The following is a 19,401-nucleotide window of genomic DNA, read 5'->3' as shown; positions in this document are numbered from 1 at the left end:
TGACCTGACTCCCTTTGGGTCGGTGTGACCTGTGGAAACACCGGGACGATTACACGAGCAACAAATACCGCAGGGTCATTACTTTCACAACACGGCATCGCATGCAGCAACGGGAACAAAGCTGCAAACACACGAGCCTGTAGATATCACTAAGACGTCCTGGTGCGTGTTTAAAATGGCACAAAGGCAACAATATCATTAACATAAATAGATAAATAGACCGACCTATGTTTATCTGTCTGCCCAATGATGACTTCCCATTCATTCATTCATTCAGTCTGCTCCCTACATGGTGAACTGCACAGCTTTATCAAGCTGCTGCAGGTTTTCACAACCGTAACAGGAAACACTTTGAGGGTCTGCTGTAGAATAAAAGCCCAGATAGAAAGTACAGCTATCCCATATTATTATTTATCTCCAATGATGGGTGGACTGCCACTGATTCATTGAAGGAATTTGCTACCTAAGTTGATATCAGCCACGGTGATAGATGATGCATTCATGTGCTGCTCGGGTGGTCCCAGTTTTCGAGTTGGGAAGTCGTTCTTCCCAACAACATTTAACGTTGTTAAAAGTGATATTTGAGCAAAACATTTGTGTGCAATACGTGAATTAACAAAACATATTTTGCAACCCCATGTGACGACGATTCTGACGTCAAGTCGGGAAGTCGGGCACCTAGTTATTTTCTGAGTTTCCGAGTTGTTGTTCTGACTTGAGCAGGTGTTCATGTGCCTTTTACAACTTGGAAACCGATGTGTCCTACACCGCATGAATGCACCAAAAATTCTGCATAAGAATCTGGTATTGGAAGTGGTCTGGTCCTCTGTTTGTAGCGTCGGCCTATCAAGTGTCAGCAAGCTTTGGTGTATGGAAAAGAGTCTGTATGGAGAGCAAGAGCAGGTGGAACGCAATCAGCCGTAATGACATCCCAGCAGACAGAACACTAAAGGAATGCTACCTTCAAAATCACGCTAGTTTTTTCTTAAATTACCAACCCTGCCTTTAAGCCATATATGCGATAACATTTGTGGTGGTACAGACCGGGGCTTGCTTGCACACATCGTCCGAGCTGTGTGTGAACCAAATGAACCAGAAACTTAAAATAACTGCTGTTGTCATCATAGTTGTCATTTTCCCGGGGGGGGGGGGAAGAGGACGACAAACCTGACTCCCATGCATAGCCGTCACAAATAAACCAATGAATGAGAAACATGCTAATGAGTCTCTTCGGTCTCAACTATAACTGTTGTGTGCTTAAAATAGGGCCTGAAAGAGGCGGCGACATGCTTTGCACTGATCATTTATGGTAAAAAGAGAAGCTGATCGACAGGAACACATTTCCAGGTGGACTGTGATTAATGAAGTGGACAGTGTCAGCAGACCTTTTCTGTCATCGTTTTGGAGATGTCTGCATATGCACAGTTTCAGTGAGAGCCCTTTTTAAACACTGTTTTATGAATAACACCCCATGGTGTGGGGAGCACTGTAGACACACATACTCGCTAATAAGTATTAACACATAAAAACAATAATACTAGATTTTTATTTTGTAAAAAACTGGAGCACGGACCTCTTATATGTTCTGTAGGAACAAGAAACTACAGTGAGCCGGATGGTTTGACAAAAAGGCTCCGACAACACAAAAAGGACAAAATGTTTAGTTCATCGCACACACCTGCTACTCAAAGGCAATGCATCTCATCTTGCACGATTATAATGAAGTATAATGATGATTAGTACACAGTCTGTGGACAGGATAAACAAAGAGATGAGACATCACTTTCCTCACATTTGATTCCAGTACATTTCTGATTAAGCAATTTTACAATTTTTTTTAAACATTTTCCTTGAAAGGTCTCTCATTGGAACTTATTCTGTTCCAACAAAAAAACTTTACGTGCATTTTAGTGTTATCATTTTAATAAACTACTTTGTCTGTTTGTTTAATCACCATTATAGTTATAAGAAACCATGACGATATCCACTTCATTTATCTCTCTGGGAATAAAACTTAAATACATCATGAGTGTTTGCAAAATTGTTTTACACTCAAAGTCATGTCCGGAAGTGGTGTCGTCTTTGCTACCTCGTGCCTTCACATCGACAGCCCCTCCCTTTCTCCCCATTCACTCCTGGGCAATGTTTTATACTGAAAGGTAAAGATGCGAATTCACACTGCGCCTCGTGCAACAGTGAGCGGCTCCACGTGCCGGCAGGCTGTCTTCTCAGCCGGTGTGAACTGCTTCATGTGATGTGAACGTTTCATTGAGCAGCTGATGACTGTGTGTGCAGGTGAGACGCTGGTGTCGCCTGTTGCTGCTGTGTTATGTCTGTGCAGTCTGTCTGATGCGGTCGCTGCCTTTATGAAGTGTTTGCATGGAGGTAGGTTACTGTTGTTTTTAGAAACATGTTAAACGTCATTTAGATATTGCAGGATTCAATATGAGGACTTTTGCATTTTGTGTTATGGATTTTTTTGCACTGTTAGACAACAAAGCTTTGACGAGCAGGTAGGCTGATGCGTGATGTTTTCACTGGCTCCATCCTGCCAGACGCCATTTGAAACTAAATCTATTTAATGTCTCTTTGGTTATTACCGAAACGACACGACATATTAAACGCAACTAAAGACGCATGTTAAGGGTTTGGAGCCAGAGATTAATTCGGCGTATAAATATCCAATAATCAATCCCTAATTTAATGCAAAATTTCCACTTTATTTCTCCTGTGCATGCAGTTTCTTAACAGTCTTTCACAGTAGAAGGCGCCACGGAGGGCGGTAGCGACAAGTGCGAACTGTTGATTAAAGTTAAATTACTACAACCATTGTCGCTGCTAAGTGTGTTTAATGTATGCCGATATATAAATTTGTTAATATAGATTCAGTATCTGGGTCTAATTTTGCAGCACGTCTAATTATTGCGTGCCACCTTCATAAATACGTATAAATAGATTTTTTTTTTAAATAGAGTTTTGCGTGACGTTGTTTAATTCCGAGGCGTATCGGGGCCACAGTTGTGGCAGCCTTGTGTTTATTGGACTGGAAACGCTGATAACAAATGTGTGCGTGTTTGTGGAGCCTTTTGTTGTGTTATCTGCTGCTGTTTGCGCAGGTCATAAAGACAACAGGCTGTGTTTGCACAGGCATGTCTGTCATATGAGAGCACGGCGCTGAATGCATCAAATGCATGCGGCATTTAAATAGCTCTGTTAAGGCGGTGGGGGTTTTCCAAACATGGTGGGGGGGAACAGCTGGAGTCCCTGCAGAGCTCAGGTGCATCCCGGTCAGAAGGTTTTTTTTTCTGTTGATTCTTTTTCGGGGATTTTAAGGCAGACTCCTCCCAGACGAGGAAAACCCTGCAACAGTTATGGAGTCCTGTCTCATTTGCATACAGACACACTATAAAAAAAAATCTGCTCATTTGGTGTTAATGCATTGGTTTTGCAGACTGCTACTCATCAGTAGCCTTAAGAAATTACTAATTTTTCTCAGGGACTCTGGTGTCTAGTCTTGAAATGTTTAAGCATGCTTTTCTAATGTCTAATGTTTTGTGTGTCTAATGGGCAGTATACTTATTGGATTGGTTATTGACAGGTGTTGGAGCACTGCAACTAACAAGTGTTTTCACTAGGCTATTGATTATCTGCTCTCGCTGTTTGCTCTGGGAATCACAAGCCTATACTGTTTCCCATGGATGTCATGTCTCGTCTGAGAATCGGCAGACACTGACATTCATTTGTTTTAAAACATCTGGAGGAAAGAATTGAAGAAAATGTAAATAAGATGATTAAGCTAAGTATTCCAGCCTCTCCTATTAGCATGCATGGCACCCACCTGTGTGACACAGTTTGTGCAAGAATTGATTAAGTGTTTGCAGGGAGGCCATCGCTCTCTATAAATAGCTCCATTTTCCAGCTGAATTGATGTCGATTACGTTCCATAAATATGCCTCAATGTTTACCGTGTCATGCCGGCTGCCCAAAAATAGCAAGAGACAAAGTTCAGGGAGATTTTTTTTAAGTTTGTGTGTTCGGTTAATTCTTTGATTATGTTTCCTGTGACGGTAATTGTGCAACATTATGCGTGAATGATTTAAAAAACTTTCTCCAATCTATCAGGGATGAAACACTTGTAATCGTGCTCGGTGAAATTCAATGGCTTGTTTACCTCCTCTATGATTAGACGTTAACCTCTAAAGGTTTAGTCTTTATTCTACGTCAACAGAGCGCTTTATGTAAGAGGGATCAATTGAGCAGTTTGCTGAATAATCATAAAATTGAAAAGAGTCCATTTATGTTTAGTTCCCCAAAATTAAGTGTTGTATATAAATATTAAAACGCTGGCCCAGGGCATTAACTTTAATTAGTGCTGCTGTTCAAACAATAAGATGAAGTGTAAGATTTTAAACCTCACGCTCTCAATGAGTGACATGTAAGAATGAAATGTATCTACGATACTCGGTATAAGGGAAACCTATAATCCAAAGGTTCTTAAAGGTCACATGTTCTCGTCCTCTTCAACCAGTTTAAATAAGTCTCAGAGATCCTCAAAACATGTGTGTGAAGTTTCTTGTTCTAAATCCACTCTGATCCTGTATTTGATCATGTCTATAAACCCCTCTACTTCAGTCCTGATCAGAACAGGCTGTTTCTGTGTCTGTACCTTTAAATATGTAAATGAGCTGTGTCTGACCACGCCCCCTCTCTGGAAGGACTTGGGTGTCTCAGTGCTTTCTCGCTCCATGTCCTATTGTTTATGGTGAGAAGGCAGACTCAGAGGACAGAACAAACACCTAGCTGTGGGAGTGTCACCCACCTGGGGGAGGGGCTACTGCCCTTTGTGATGTCATGAAGGGAAAATCTCCAAACAGCCTGTTATAGCAATAGCATAGTTTTTCGACAGGCTGGGGACACATGTTAGTGTTAAAAAGATGGTGAAATGGATATGTGACCTTTAACTGGTCTATCACCAAGACCTGAAACCAACTCTTTAGAAATCACTATTTCTGATACCCTTTCAACACATCATATTGTTTTAATGAAAGTTTTTATTATGTCTTTATTTGAACTCAAATCATTGAGAGCATAGCCCTCATTGACGTCGAGCAGATAAAAATATCAGAAGTTAATAATTAAGGATCTAAAATGGCCACAAAGAAACCAGTGCCTTGATATTTAAAGTGCTTTGTAGTGAACTCCAAGCGGATGATGCAAAGAAGCCAAAAGCAGATCTTCCAAGCTCAGAATGAGCTCTAGGAACCTGGAGCGTAACCATTCATCAGACTGAGTGTAATGTACTCCAGACGATCTGACTAACATTGATGAAATGTAAGGAGGTAGAATCCCAATAAATGCCTTATAAATTAACAAGTTAGTGCAAATTGGACCTCAGATAAAAAAAACAAACATCTGAGAGAACAAAGAGACTGAAAAAAAACAAGCATGTTTAAACAGCACCTCAGACTTTTTGACACATCTGTCTTTTGCAAAGGACAAATTCAGGACCCACTAATAATTGCTACATGACCCACTTTTGGGTCCCGACCCTCAGTTGAGAACCGCTGCTTTACAACAACCGACCATTTTCCTAGTTAAGAATAAAATGAGTGGTGTAAACTCTTCACAGCCAGTCATATGTTAGGAAAAAGTTATTAAATTAAAGATGAAATTGTCTGATTAGAGATATTGTGTTTTCTGATCACCTCCCGCTGCTTTCCTGATTGGGCAGATTTATCAGCTACTTCCTTAGTAAATCTTACATCTTAATAGAGACAAAATTAGATTTTTAATTAGAGCAGAATCGCTCCTGATGATTTCAGTGATCTTGATTTCTATCCAGTTATCTTTTCTCTTGATGTGCCGCTGATTTTCAAGCTGCAGTGATTGATTTAACAACTCAACAGAGACTCGATCACCATAGAAAGTTGTTACAGTAAATATCTCCTGAGAAAAATACCTTTTCTCTCGTTGGCTTGTAACCGCTTCACTTTGTTCTTGTCACTGTGTTCCTCTGCAGTGTGGTGTGAGAGAGGTAGAGTATGTTTGTCACTCACCAGAGGAGAAATCAACGACTCGCTGGAGAGACTGAAACACATCTCTGTCTTTGTGACTTAATCCATCCCTTTAAAAAAAAAGAAAAAAGAAGTAATTTTCATGTTACAATATTCAGTAATCTTTGCAGATTTTTCTCATATTTTGCACAGCTGCAAACTGAAGTAATCTCTTGGAGCAAATCCAAAACTTTTTAGAAATTGTAGTTAGGAAAAGCCCAAAATAATATAACAGAGCCGACGTTTCAAAATGAAGGTATTACCATCTAACTTCCAATCTGCAAATTGATGTTTATTCATGAGCCGTCTTCATACCTAACGTGCATGAATCTTATGTATCATGACCATGAATTTACTGCTTAAAACTCACACATGACGGGCTGTTCACACAGATTTGAGTACCCGGTCTGAGTGGATGTTAAACACCTACAACTGTGTGTGTTGCCAGAAGTCAGGGTCTGTTCTACAGGCGTTCAAACGATGAAAATCTTAAACTGTGTCAGATGAGTTGTGCTCAATTGCTTTATTAATAACTCACAGCAGCGTTGTTCTGTTCTGTCTCTGTGATCAGTATGTTTTGCAATTTTTGCAGCAAAAGTGTTCTGAGGAATTGACAGATATTTTTTTTTTTTCCTTTTTAGAAATCATGTACTTTCATTGTTTGTTTGTTTTCCTTTAGTCTTTACAGTTAAGTGACTTCACACATCAGCTTGTGTTGTGCGGATACTTTAAAAATCATCTATAAAAAAATAAATAAACGACAGCGCGTCCAGAGGGTTAAACAGGTTCGACCCCGGTGGATTCACAGAAATCGGCTGCATGTTTAAGCCTGCTAAATGATACGCAGGATGAATTCCCTTGTATTCACAGGTGAGTTGATGTGACCTCTCATTACTGAACCCTGTGAGAAGAGGTGAAGCAGGTTACAGTACGTCTGCCCTGCCAGTCTCGCCTCTTTTACGGCGAGCGCTTCTCACCGGCAGACTGATGATTCCTCTGATTGCGAGCTCCTCACTTCTCAGGAAGAGCAAAACTATTCTGATTGCAGATCATTTAGATGCAGGTAAAAAAAAAAAAAAAAAAGCATCCTATTTCTGTCAAATCTGCATTCTTTGAAAGACTGTACTCATCTAATATTACCCGCAGTGACAAAACGTACAAATCCATGCAGACTCATACCTGCAGATCATTGGACATACGAGGTATTTTCACACTGTGTCATTGTCTTGTGTGAGTTATGATGAATGCTTCAAGGAGGTGATAAACGACCTCCATGCAGGAAGGTGAAACAAATGTATGTTAAGTTACTGGATGCTAAGCTTTTGACATTTTTAATTGATCGAGTTAGATCTAAAAACCTGTGATACAGCTGAAGTAAACAGATCAGCCGGTCAGTTTTTAGACACTTTGGGTTAGGTTCCCTTTTATTGGGCATTTTCATTTGAGGTGGCACCGATCCGATCTTATATCGGTATCGGGTCCCATATTGATGTAATTTACGGAATGGATATTGGTCTGACGGCGGCGATCCACGCCACTCATCAAGAAAGATCGTTGGGCACTTAAAACATTCCCAGTTCGTACAGTTTTCTCGCTTCGAAGACGTTCACACTGAACTGGAAGAGGAGCCCACAAATTGTCTCCATGACGACGCTCAGACAAAATGGATCAGCTCCTTCTATACGATCACAAGTACAATTCTTACACTTCAGTTTGAAAAAGGTTGTTCCTGCTTCCTGTTTGTATGTGAAGCCAGCACAATGCAATGCCGCGTTTACTACAGCTTTGTGTAGTCGTATGATACCAACAACAACAATGATACGATAAGTTCTGATCATTCAAAAGATCGGTATGGGATCTCTAGTTTTCATCTGCCTCTGAATATCCCCATGAGGAATATCATGTATCTGATACGTACCAAAAGTGAAGTGTTGAGCACGTCTGAAATGTACAGAGCTGTAACGTTGTCCATGTTTTAATCGTTTAACACACAACCCGTTTGCCGCTTGCTCACTTGTTGAATGTTTGGTATGTGACGTAATAGAAAAGGTGTGAGTCACACATTCTCCCGTCGATACATCGTCTCTCCCTCGATGCTTGCCTTTTCGGGACAAGGACAGTAATCCAATTAGATGAAATAATCGAGCCGTAACCGTAGCTCCTCTTAACTGTGCATGTAAGTGTACTGAGTGTGTGTCGCCATAAGTCAGGATCTTTCCAGCATCTATAGATTGCACCGACAACAATGACATTTTTAATCGCAGAAGAAGATGAATGCCCTCCTTGAGTTGCTTTTTACATTGGTTCTCCCTCTGGGATTGGGACATTTCATTCTTCTTTCTTTTTTTTTCTCCGTGTCAGTCTTGAGCCATTAGGCGCCTTAATTGACTGAAACATTATCAATGAATAACAAATGTCAGGTTTTATAACCCAAGCCGGAGAATCCTTGAAATCCTGAAAGAGAAAAATTGAACTCTTGAGAAGGCGTTGTTGGAGAACCTGTGACCTGACATTGGAGATATCTGAGCTGCACACACTGCTTGATATTCTGTGTAGGAACACCATTTTCATCCTACCTCCGAAAGACCTGAGAGTATTATACAAATCCCTGTGTGTAAGGAATCCACTGTATCCCCCTGTATTCTATAAAAGGTTTAATACATGCTGGATGGAGGATTTTAGATGCTGAAACATGGTTCAGTTTTAAGACACGGGGAGGCTGTGAGTTCAGAGGGTTATGAAGATTTGTGTCTCTCGGGGAGGAACAGGAAAGAACAGACGGTTCCCACTCTCAAATTAAGAAAGGGCTTCTTTTTTTTTTTTTTTTTTCAGCAGGCACAGCCCAGCTCTCTTTAATGTTTAATAGCAAATGCAGAGTGAGAGAACCGAGGGAACAGAGAGGTCACACCTCCTCACTCTTGGCTGGGATTTTTGAAGATTTCCCCCGCCTGAATCCTTCCTGTACAGGAGAGTGCGAGGCAGAGAAATGAAGAGGAGGAGGAAATCTATTTAGCATTTTTAAAATGAAATCCAAATGGCAAGCAAAAGGTCAGACTTTCACAATTTGTGCAAGGTATGATGAGAAGAGGATTTTTTTTTTTTTTTTTTTGCATTTTGAGAAGGTGGTTAAAATTAAAGTGGATAAAAAGAAATATTTTCCACTTTGATCTGAACATCTTCACTTTAACCTGAAGTGCAAAAATAGAAGAAACATAAAAATCCTCCTCTGATTTCCTTTAGTGTTTCTGTTTTTAGTAGATACATGATTTTAGTTGGCTCATTACAAGAGTTGAATGTCATTTTTTATTTAATCTCCTCTTATCTTTGGTAGTCCTCGTCAGAAATTGCAAGATGACGTATAGGACTCACGCGTGCACAAGCAGACAAGAAACGGGTCTGTGACTTTACTAACCAACCATCAGGCTGAGCAAGATGCGGACTTGGACCAAAAATTGCTGCGTATAAAACAAGCGGCAACCTCGGGTTAGCTGATGCGGAAGTGCAAAATCCACTCGAGGTTGACTACAGAAGCCCCAATAGTCATACACAGCCATTCAAAAAAGCCCGTTTCTACAGCTGAAATTAACATTTTCACAGCCTGGTTCATGATTAGCTCATGTCTTGATTGGCACACATTGTAGGGAGGTTGCTTTTTTTTGATACCTCATGGTTACATGGTTAAAAGACCTGGGAGATTTTCACAGTTGGTCGGTCAGCGTATAAATCAAATGTGCACTCCTGAAAATGTCTACAAACCAGGATCAGGAGGACTGCCCCGGAAATCCTCCTGATCCTGGTTGTTCGCATGTGCACCTTGCAGCAGGAGACTCTCCGTGTAGGACGTGAGAGGGGACAGAAGGGGTATCCCGAGGAAGAGAACGACGTGGATGAGGCGACAGAGTCCGCTGTACGACGCTAAAATGAGAATATTTGCCTTTCCATCAATGCCATGTGTAGTTTGACGGGATCACACCATCAACAAAAGAGCGGAGGAGAACATACTGGAGAACAGAAAACATCATGCAGCCGTTTTACAGTCGTGTCACCACACCCTCCCCACCTGCTGATCCCCATCCTGCTGCATTCTCACATCAGCTCATGCAGAAAAAAATCAAAGAAACTTTAGATAAAGTCGGCGTTAAAGATTGGGTTGTCTGTGTTTACCCCAAAACTTCAGGTGATTTTTGCACGTGAACAAGTCTTGCAAGTGACCTCCTCAAAGCGATGTATTCTGAAAATCTGCTTCAAACTTTGATGTTAGTTGTGTATATAAGTAGGAATCGGCAAAGGAGGTAAATGGTACCTGATGTATTTTTAAAGGTCTGTCCCTCTCATGCCTGTACACACAGTACATTGTTAAATAAAGCTAATAGCACTGCAGTACAAACTGACTGTTGAGAGGTTTCTGCAGGTAGACTCATTAAGTGGAACTGTTGGATGTCACTTACTTATGTGACGAGGAACCCCCGCTTGTGCTCAAATTAAACTCCATGGAAAGCTTTTAGGCGGGTTACATTAGCTTCATGCAGAGCTATTGAGCTGTTAACATTTCGGTGAGGATTTTAATGCAGGCCTGTTAATGCAGTTACCACAAGTATTGGATCATGAAATGTGGTCACCGGTCAGGAATGGTGATACGAGGTGGAATCAGCAAAGGAGGTAAATGTTATTGGTTTTTATCAGCGGTCAGTAGTGTACTTTAAAGAAGTCCCTGGAACATTTTATGTAGACTGGCTATTGGAGTTGCATAATTGATAATAAAATAAACGTGAAATGTTCTTTTTAAAGTAGTTTTGTCAGCATGGGTTTGAAAAAGAGAGACAGCAGAGAAAAGAAATTATGGGATATAAGAAGCAATTAAAGAGTTTAGGTTATGCATTTTATTAAATGTTCAGTTCTTACATTTAGTTCTTAAAGTAAAAGATAAATCTGTTATTTTAGTACTTTTTTCCCTCTCTAGTTCTGCTTCGGTTAAGATGTCAACTCTTGTCGCCCCCAAAGGACCACCCGTCTTTACATACTAGTGTGTTCATTGTGTGTACCGTCGAATGAAAGTACATTAAGTACACATCACAGCAAATACTCATGGATTTAAATTTATATGAGGGAACCTAGCAGGGATCTTCTTTGTTGAAACACTATCTGCCTCCAGGTGTTTTGTGTGTCAAAAAATGTAAAATGTTCAGTATATAGTAACATTATGAAGTATAGTCCTCCAACTTCTCCAGGCACCACTAAACCACTGGTGACACCAAGCGGCAACCTCCGTTGTTGAAAAATGAAGCCGAGGCTGAAGTGCAAAATCCTGCAGTTCTTTGAGTGTCCACTAGAGGCTGGCTGCAGGAACACTGGAAGTCACATAAACACAACATTCAAAAAGGCCGTTTTTACAGCATAAATAAACATGTTTACAGCCTGGTACAAAAAAAAACAAATAGGTCTGATTAGTTATTGTCATCATGGGCGCACACTTGTTTGTAAACGGCTCAGTTTAGATTTTATGAACGATACGTGTTATCCTTAGTTAGGCGTGTAGCTGACATGATTGACAGGTGGGCGTGGTGTAACGGTTCCTCAAGAGGCTTAAAACCCACCTCAGCTCCAGCTCTCAGTCTGTCGTTAGGTTGACTGAAAATTAGACTGAGACAGGATTTCCAGCATGGCGGCTGCTGCTGATGAGCCTCCAGAGCCCCCTGCAGGAACAGATGGATGATGTCACTTCAGGCTTCAACCATTAATATTTACAGTGTATGGGGTGACTCTCGTAAACCAAACAGGAACATACCAAATCATAACATTGTATTTTTAATTAAAGACATTCAGTTATTATCTAAAAACAGCTGGTCTTTGTAATGTTCAAATGTCACTGTAAGAGAAAGAAACAGTGCATTAGTCGGGGACTATTTTCACTGATAGATTGTGTAGATCTCACTCGGCTCTATGGAGAGGATTTGTTGCAGCAGGTGTGTGTGTGTGTGTGTGTGTTTTTGAAGGCAAACTACAGCGTGTGTGTTCATGGTGATGAAGGACGTGTCACAGTGCAACAGTGAGTCTCATTAAAGTGTTAAATAGTTTTTGGAAAACAACGGAGCGCCTCCTACACAGAGAGGAACGGTATCGGGCGTGAGAAAGTACATTCACTATTTAGATGTTTTTCTCAGCAAGGACTAATTAATCAGACCACACCTTACCAGACTTACCTTTTTAAATGTATCTAATTCTGTAATAGGTTATCATATTAAATACTCAAATAAAAAAGGGTTTTAATCCAGATGTTAGTCAAAGGTTCATCTCCTGGCTCTGAGCAGGACTAAGACGTCACACACTGACATATTCTTGTCGTCTGGAAGACCCCTCAAGCTAATGGCTTCAAATTCACTCTGACAGCTCTTCTTCTTTTCTTTTTTTCTTTTTTTTTGGTCATGCCGGCTTGTGTGACTCTGGGGAGGGGAATGTTTTGTCAGTCCATCACTTTGGTCCAGACTGAACGTCTCATTTTGTTTTTGATGTTTTGTTCATCCACGTTGACCTGAAGATGACTTCTGTGGCTCCTTGATTTTTCCTGATTTTCACTTTTCCTGTCAGAGTCTATCTCAGTGTTTCCAAAAATGGGTTGAGACAATATTTGTAGACATTCACGGCTCAGAGAGGATGCACTGGATATATTATATACTCAAGACCGATATCAACAAAGATTTTATGCACATTTTCTAAACGTAGGTCAGTCAATGGACATTCCTGGAAAGAGTACAAGCTATTGCTTTTAATTAACCTTCAAAAGAAAGTAGAATGACCTCCATTATTGTGTGTGTGACTGGTTTAGTCGGCTATTATAGACATTTATGGCAATTATCGATGCCGTGAGGGTTGACATTCATCTTTCGTTAGACCCATTATGCTGCATCTCTCATAGTGAACAAATCAGTGGCTAAGGAGATTTACGAGAATAAACAAACACAATGCAGCCGTATGTCAGAGGATCAGGCCTCTTTGTAAATACAGGGCAGGTTTAATATATGAAACACAAAGCCTGTTATTATACTACAACAGGTTTTTCCTCAGGCGGTACTGAGCAGCAGCTGGATAAACAGCATGATGTGAGAAAACAGTCGATCCCTCGTTTGTCCATTTGCTCACATGTTGTATAAGACGTTATTGAACTGGCCTGTGTCAGCACAGGGAAATGGACGGTGCACCGCTCAGAGTCACTTCCTGGAACGTGGTATAGAGAAAGAGAGCTGCTGTGTGGATGTAGCATTGCTGTATGTTTTCATTGGTCTTCAAGGTCTCAGAAAAAACTCAGTTTCTGCCTCTCGGTAATAAAGATGAAACATGAATGTGAAGCTTCTTCTGTAAAACGGATTATGAGAGCCAGTCCTCATTTCCAATTCGTCTTGATTCAGCAGCTCGTTCAATAAAACCAACTCTCATCGCACATTTATGGCTCCGTTCTTTTGTCATTTCTGGAGGGTGTCCTCTAACTTTGTTATGCCAGTCCACTTAGTATGAAGTGCACTCAAGTTCACTTGAGTTTGTTAACTTCTTTAAAGTTACATTTTTTTTTTATACATAAAATGTGTTTGTAATGGGTGCTGCTTTCACACTTGCAGAAACGCAAACAGCTGAATTTTTTGGCTCGGACTTCACCAGGAGTTTCTCCTTCCAGACCCTGAGTATTTTTTTCCGCTGCAAGTCCGAGTGAGCTGATGTTGAGAACGCAGCAGGATATTCTCCGGAGAATTCACCTCGAGCAGATAGGAGGGGGGAGTGACGTTCATACACAGTGACTGCTGCACGGTGCATAGAGTGTATACATGCAACCACTACGATCTCCGTGCACGTAATTAAACGGCTGCATTATGTTTTCTGTTCGTCAGTATGTTGTTCTCCGCTCTGTTGTGGATGTTGTCATTCCATTGGACTACACATAGCATTGATATAAAGGCAAATACTGTCATTATAGCGTCGTGTAGCGGACTCTGTTGCTTCGGCCGCTACTTCCGGGTTGTTTCGTATACGTCTTTACGTCTATATCTTACCTCAGAAGACCCCCCCCCGCTCCCCCTCCCGTCTGACGGGGATAGTCCCCGCTGTGAGGAGCATGTGTGAACAGACAGGTCAGGAGAATCTCCGGAGCAGTCCTCCTGAAATGATCTAGATATTTTCAGGAGTGCATGTGTGAAAACTGCTCAAGTTAGATACAGTATATGAGCTACATAAGGGCTTGTTATGTGAACCGACGGGAGCTACAAAGACCATATAGAAAGATGGTGATACATTACAAGGAATACAAGAAACGAGTATTTGCACACAGACAGTACGTGCTTCTTTTTTTAAGGCTCTGAACTGTGAAAGTGAACTGACTGTTTTTCATGGTGTTGTCTGTTAAGGCTCTTCATGGTGTCTTGTGATGTGCTGTGAGACTGTGACTCACTTAAACAGTCTGAGATCAGCCTGAGCCAAATGAGTCACCTTTGTTAACAACCTTTATTATAAATCATCAAGTGCAGTAATGTTGCTGTTCACAGTTTTTACCATACTTGACACAAGAAGAAGATTACAATCATGTTTATTTAGCATGCATTAATGGGGATGTTTTAATTATAGGCCAGTTAGACGGTCGCTATGATGCAGTGCTTCCCCAAAGTAAGGGTGGAACCCCTAAGGCGGGTTGTGATTGACCAAGAGGGGGGTCGAAATATGCCTTTCAGAAAATACAATACAAATTTCAAATAATTGTAAATTTTACCCATTATTGTAACCCACTTGACAAAGGTTCAGAGGGATCGAAGCGTTGGGATTTTTCTAATAAATTGGTGATACTTAGCAAGAGTTTTGTGCAGGATATTTTTCCTTTTCAAGTAATAGTTTGTCACCCTACGCACCTACTTTATGAGAAAGTTGGATGTGCAAACACGACCCATTATTGTAGAAATATATACAAAAAAAGTTGTTGCATTGTAAGTGTAATGAAAATATGTAAAAATACTTGACAGCAGAACAGTGTAGGTGTCTGCTGCTCTTTCAGGATGAACACATCTGTGTGTCTGGTATGTTTTGTGTGTCCACTCAGTGCTAAAGTCTATACTTTGAAATAACTACAGTATTCTGATTCTAGCCTTTCTTACAATAAATTAATATATTAAATTGTTTTATGGTTTTCAGGCTGTTGTATTTTTTATGCAGTTCTTTTTGTTTTACCAGTAAAATAGGCCTAGAGCGTGGCTGTGCTCTAAGTTATATACCTTAACCACCTCCAGGGACAGTTGGGGTCCCTAGTCTCTTAAAGTTGAACAGTTTTGGAAACCCTTGACCTCGGGCACCATCAGCTGGAAATGCTGCAGAGGAGAGGAATGCATTTCATACGACTTTTTTTAGATTTATTTTTGGGGCTTTTACATTTACTTAGATATGACAATGGATAGAGTAGGAAACAGGTGAGAGAGTGGGATATAACTCGTTGCAAATGGGCCGCAGGCCGGACTTAAACCAGCGCTTGGTGGACTATACTTCTGTACATGTGGCGCTACCTAATCGCTAGGCCATATGCGACCCATACCGGATGTGTAAGGGCTGTCCACCTGATGCCTGTGCACGTTGTACATTGTTCATCAAATACATTTCGAGATTTCTGCAGGTGGAGTCATGAAGTAAAACTGCTGGACAACACTTATTTAGCAACAACCAACCCAACTCCAATAAATGCCTCCAATAAAACTCTAGGAAAAGCTTCAAGGCAAGTTATAATTGCTTCATGCGGAGCCATTCAGCTGTTTCACATTTCTGAGTTTCAGCAGGCAAGTGTTTGCTGTAAACTGTATAAAGCTAAAATGTTAATGCAATTACCATCATTACCATTTTGCAGAAGGGTGATACACTTGGCGCCTCTGTAACGAAATAAAAGATAGTCATTTAGTGAGAGGTGAAGAAACTCTTTCACAGATGAGCAGGCTGGAGAAGTGACACTGACCTCAGAGTAGAGCTGCAGCTCTGTCGCTTAAAAGAAATAGTCCTCTGAGATGGTTTCCGCATTTTAAAAGGATGCCACTTGTATTCCTCCAAAGGAAAGGGCATGGCGATTCCCAAGTGGTAGGATATTCAGTGGTAGACCCCGGACTTACTGGAAGGATTTTAAATCTCATCTGGCCTAAAGGAACACTTTGACATTCCGCAGAAAGAGCTGGAATACTGTGGGGGGAAAGAAAATGGAATAACTTGCTCAGTGTATGGATGGATGGATGGATGGATGGACAGGCTGTACTTATACGGAGTCCTTTTAGTCTTCTGACCACACAATGCACTTTTACACTTCATGTCACCGTCACCCATTCACACCACATTCACACACTGATGGCAGAGGATCTGTAAAATGGCAATCAGTACTTACCAGTCCCATTCATACCCATTCAAACACCCCTGGCTATGCCACCAGGAGCTATTTGGGGTTCAGTGTCTTGCCAATAAGTGTACTGCAGTAGCTGGGATAAAACGCCAACCTTCCAATTGGCAGACAACTCTACCACCAAGCCACAGCTTCCAGTAGATGGATGTATGAAGTGCAAGAACAATTTTCTCACTGTCTTTCTGTTTTCTTTTGTTGCAGGCTTTAAGGCAGAATGGTAACATCTGTTCCCGTTCCAGTATCTCAAGTGGGCGGAAAGTGAGGACAAGTCGCCACCATGCGATGTGTGTAAGGGACCAGTGGGGGTGTTGTGGCCCCAGGCGGGATGCTGCTGACGACCAGTCAGTATGACTCTGCTGGACTTGTGGCTGTCGCGCTCTATCCCCATGTGCCTGCTCCTTCAGAGCCTTGTCCTCATGGCCCTGTGCTTCCCCTCGGCCAGCATGTGTCCAAAGGGCTGCATGTGCCACCGCGACCCCCACCTCCACGGCCTCAATGTTTCCTGCAGTCAGTCCCGTCTCAAAGAGATCCCCCCCAGCCTCCCGTTCGACACTGTCCTGCTGAGGCTGGACCACAACCAGATAGGCGCCGTGCCGGATCAAGCTTTCCATGGACTCAGGCTTTTGAGGGAGCTCAACCTTTCTTACAACGCAGTGGAGACTTTAGGGGAAGGCGCCTTCAGTGGCATAGAGTCAACTTTACAGGTGCTGGACCTCTCCCACAACCGCATCACTAGCGTACACAAGGATGCCTTTGCTCGGCTCAAAGCACGCGTCATTGTGGATGATAACCCCTGGCATTGTGACTGTGCTCTCCAGCAGGCCATTGGTGGAATGGCGCACAACCATGAGGCTGCTGCCCGGGTCCTGTGCAGGAGCTCGGAGCTTCGTGACCAGGAGGGACGACCTTTCTTGGCCGTAGACACTGACCTCTGTAGCCTGGCCAAAAGGACGACAGACTACGCTATGCTGGTGACCATGTTTGGTTGGTTTGCTATGGTCATTTCATACGTGGTATATTACGTCCGTCAGAACCAGGAGGATGCCCGACGTCACCTGGAGTACCTCAAGTCTCTCCCCAGCAAGCCCAAGATACCGGACGCGGCTGACGACATTAGCACTGTTGTCTGACAGCAGTGTCAAGAGACTGTCCTAAAATAACCCAATGAACAACAAAATGTGTATGTAACAGGACCCATATTTGTAGAGTTTACTAATTCAAACTTTTAGCTGATGTGAGCATTAGATCTGCTGAGATGTCTTTGTACTTTTGGAATTTTGTTGTTTTTCCATACTGAGATTTGTTCCGGCTGGTCTGAGATGTGAAACGATGTGAAGGGAGACAGAAAGTCTAACACTAACATAGATTTTTCTACAAAACTGCATTGGGAGTTTTGGACATTTTAATCTCAGGTTTGAATATGAAACGATAGTAATGGGTTTTTTTTAAACACAATTTGGAATAGCTTATAATAAAAATAAATATATTTGTAAGACCTTGAACTCAAATTCCCAGATCCCTCATTTTGGTATCATAAAAGCCCAAGGTAAAATGCACAGTTTCAGTTTTGCTATACCAACTGCATCTTTCATCTTTCAACATTTTATGGAAATGAAAATATCTACATAGACAAATATTCAGCATTTAAGAATCCATGGCTTGTTAATGGAGTCTATTGGAGATTAGGTATGAAGACATGGTTCAAAGTTGAGTAGTCCTGGTTGCCTTTAGCTGTAGTGGCCTGTTTTTTTACTGACAAATCACAATGAAGACTAATATGACAGCGACAGGTATGCAAGATTTCTCTGAAACAGGATATTTTACATTACGGTTAGGAAAACACTGGAATCTGTCAGCCGGTTTCTGTCAAGAAAATAAGTTTAAAAAAAAAGGGGGATTGGAGTGATTAAAGACCAGAAACCAATTTGAGATAGCATACATTTTGCCAAAATGTTTTGCCTGTCTAGGTTAAAATTAAGAGAAGCTAAGTCAGTATTCATTAACCCGGTAAGTACAATTATGATAAACAGCGTCGCAATACTGGGATTCAAAAAATGAAACTTCTTAAAGGAGCAATAGTTAACTCTGACACCTAGTGTTTAGAATGGGTACTGCAGTCCAAATTCAACACATTGGAGAGAGCTCATTCCCCCCGCCCCCTCCTCCCTAGTGCTCACGCACAGGGCCATGTTGTGAAGCAAGCAAATTGTTCATACACTTTTTTGGATGTTGGACACAAATGGGGATGTGTTCAGGGTGTTTCAAGTGATTCAGTAGAAATCTGGGTTTGCTGAATGGTTTGGAAAAAGTGCAGACTCCCTGTGACTTGAATACTGGATGGTGTGGTAGCTGGCAATTCAGGGATGTGATCTATATGTCCTGCTGCAAATTTCTCATATTTTACTATATCTTAGTTGCAATGACATTGGGCTGGGTGATATTGCCTAAAAATAAAATCTCAGATTCAGTTTCAGGGTACAGCAAAAGTAGAGATGAGGCAGAGCAACTTCAGACTAAAACTTGTGTCTGGGTGGCACATACCTGGGGCCACCCAGACACTACGGGAGCCCAAGGGTCTGTGGAGTAAGTTAAAGAGAAAATCTCGGCGTTTTATTATTTAAAACCCGATTAATGGATAAAAATATACATATTGCCCAGCCCTAAAGTGACATTAGGTTTGGGGAAGTTTGCAGTTTACATGGCAATATCAACTGAAGCAGCTTTTAACAGTACTGAAACAGAAAGCAAATTATTTTTCCTGAATCAGTCGGATAAGCTTTACAGCCTTTCATTGCCCTGACCGCTACAACTTTACTCCTTCTTTCTGTCTCGCTGCCTTCAATTTCAACTACTTTCTGCATCAGCACTTTAATTTTATTTAATCAGTGTCCTTCCTGGTCTCATCATAAACACTTCCTGCAGGCACCAATGGGAGCGCCTGTGTCA

General features: G+C 41.5%; 2 protein-coding genes across 3 annotated transcripts in view; one reads left to right on the top strand and one right to left on the bottom strand.

The window, feature by feature from the left end:
- Positions 1-19,401, bottom strand: part of ngly1 (N-glycanase 1) — a 281,389-nt gene that overhangs the window by 39,755 nt on the left and 222,233 nt on the right. The gene's annotated exons all lie outside the window — the stretch shown is intronic.
- Positions 2,127-17,957, top strand: lrrc3b (leucine rich repeat containing 3B). 2 transcript variants are annotated; one of them, XM_061060187.1, is made up of 2 exons: positions 2,127-2,295; positions 16,657-17,957. In XM_061060187.1, the coding sequence occupies exon 2, from the start codon at positions 16,803-16,805 to the stop codon at positions 17,583-17,585; it is 783 nt and encodes a 260-aa protein (XP_060916170.1). In that variant the 5' UTR covers positions 2,127-2,295; positions 16,657-16,802; the 3' UTR covers positions 17,586-17,957. The 2 variants fall into 2 exon arrangements, with proteins under 2 accessions (XP_060916170.1, XP_060916171.1); XM_061060188.1 differs by having other exon boundaries at positions 2,277-2,385.

Source organism: Labrus mixtus, chromosome 16 (assembly GCF_963584025.1).
Source record: "Labrus mixtus chromosome 16, fLabMix1.1, whole genome shotgun sequence".
Classification (NCBI taxonomy): domain Eukaryota; kingdom Metazoa; phylum Chordata; class Actinopteri; order Labriformes; family Labridae; genus Labrus; species Labrus mixtus.
The sequence above is the reverse complement of the archived record's forward strand: the minus strand, read 5'-3'. Positions and strand labels throughout refer to the sequence as shown.

Excerpts from the sequence above, each read along its gene's own strand:
- lrrc3b (XM_061060187.1), top strand. The coding sequence starts at position 16,803 with ATGACTCTGCTGGACTTGTGGCTGTCGCGCTCTATCCCCATGTGCCTG.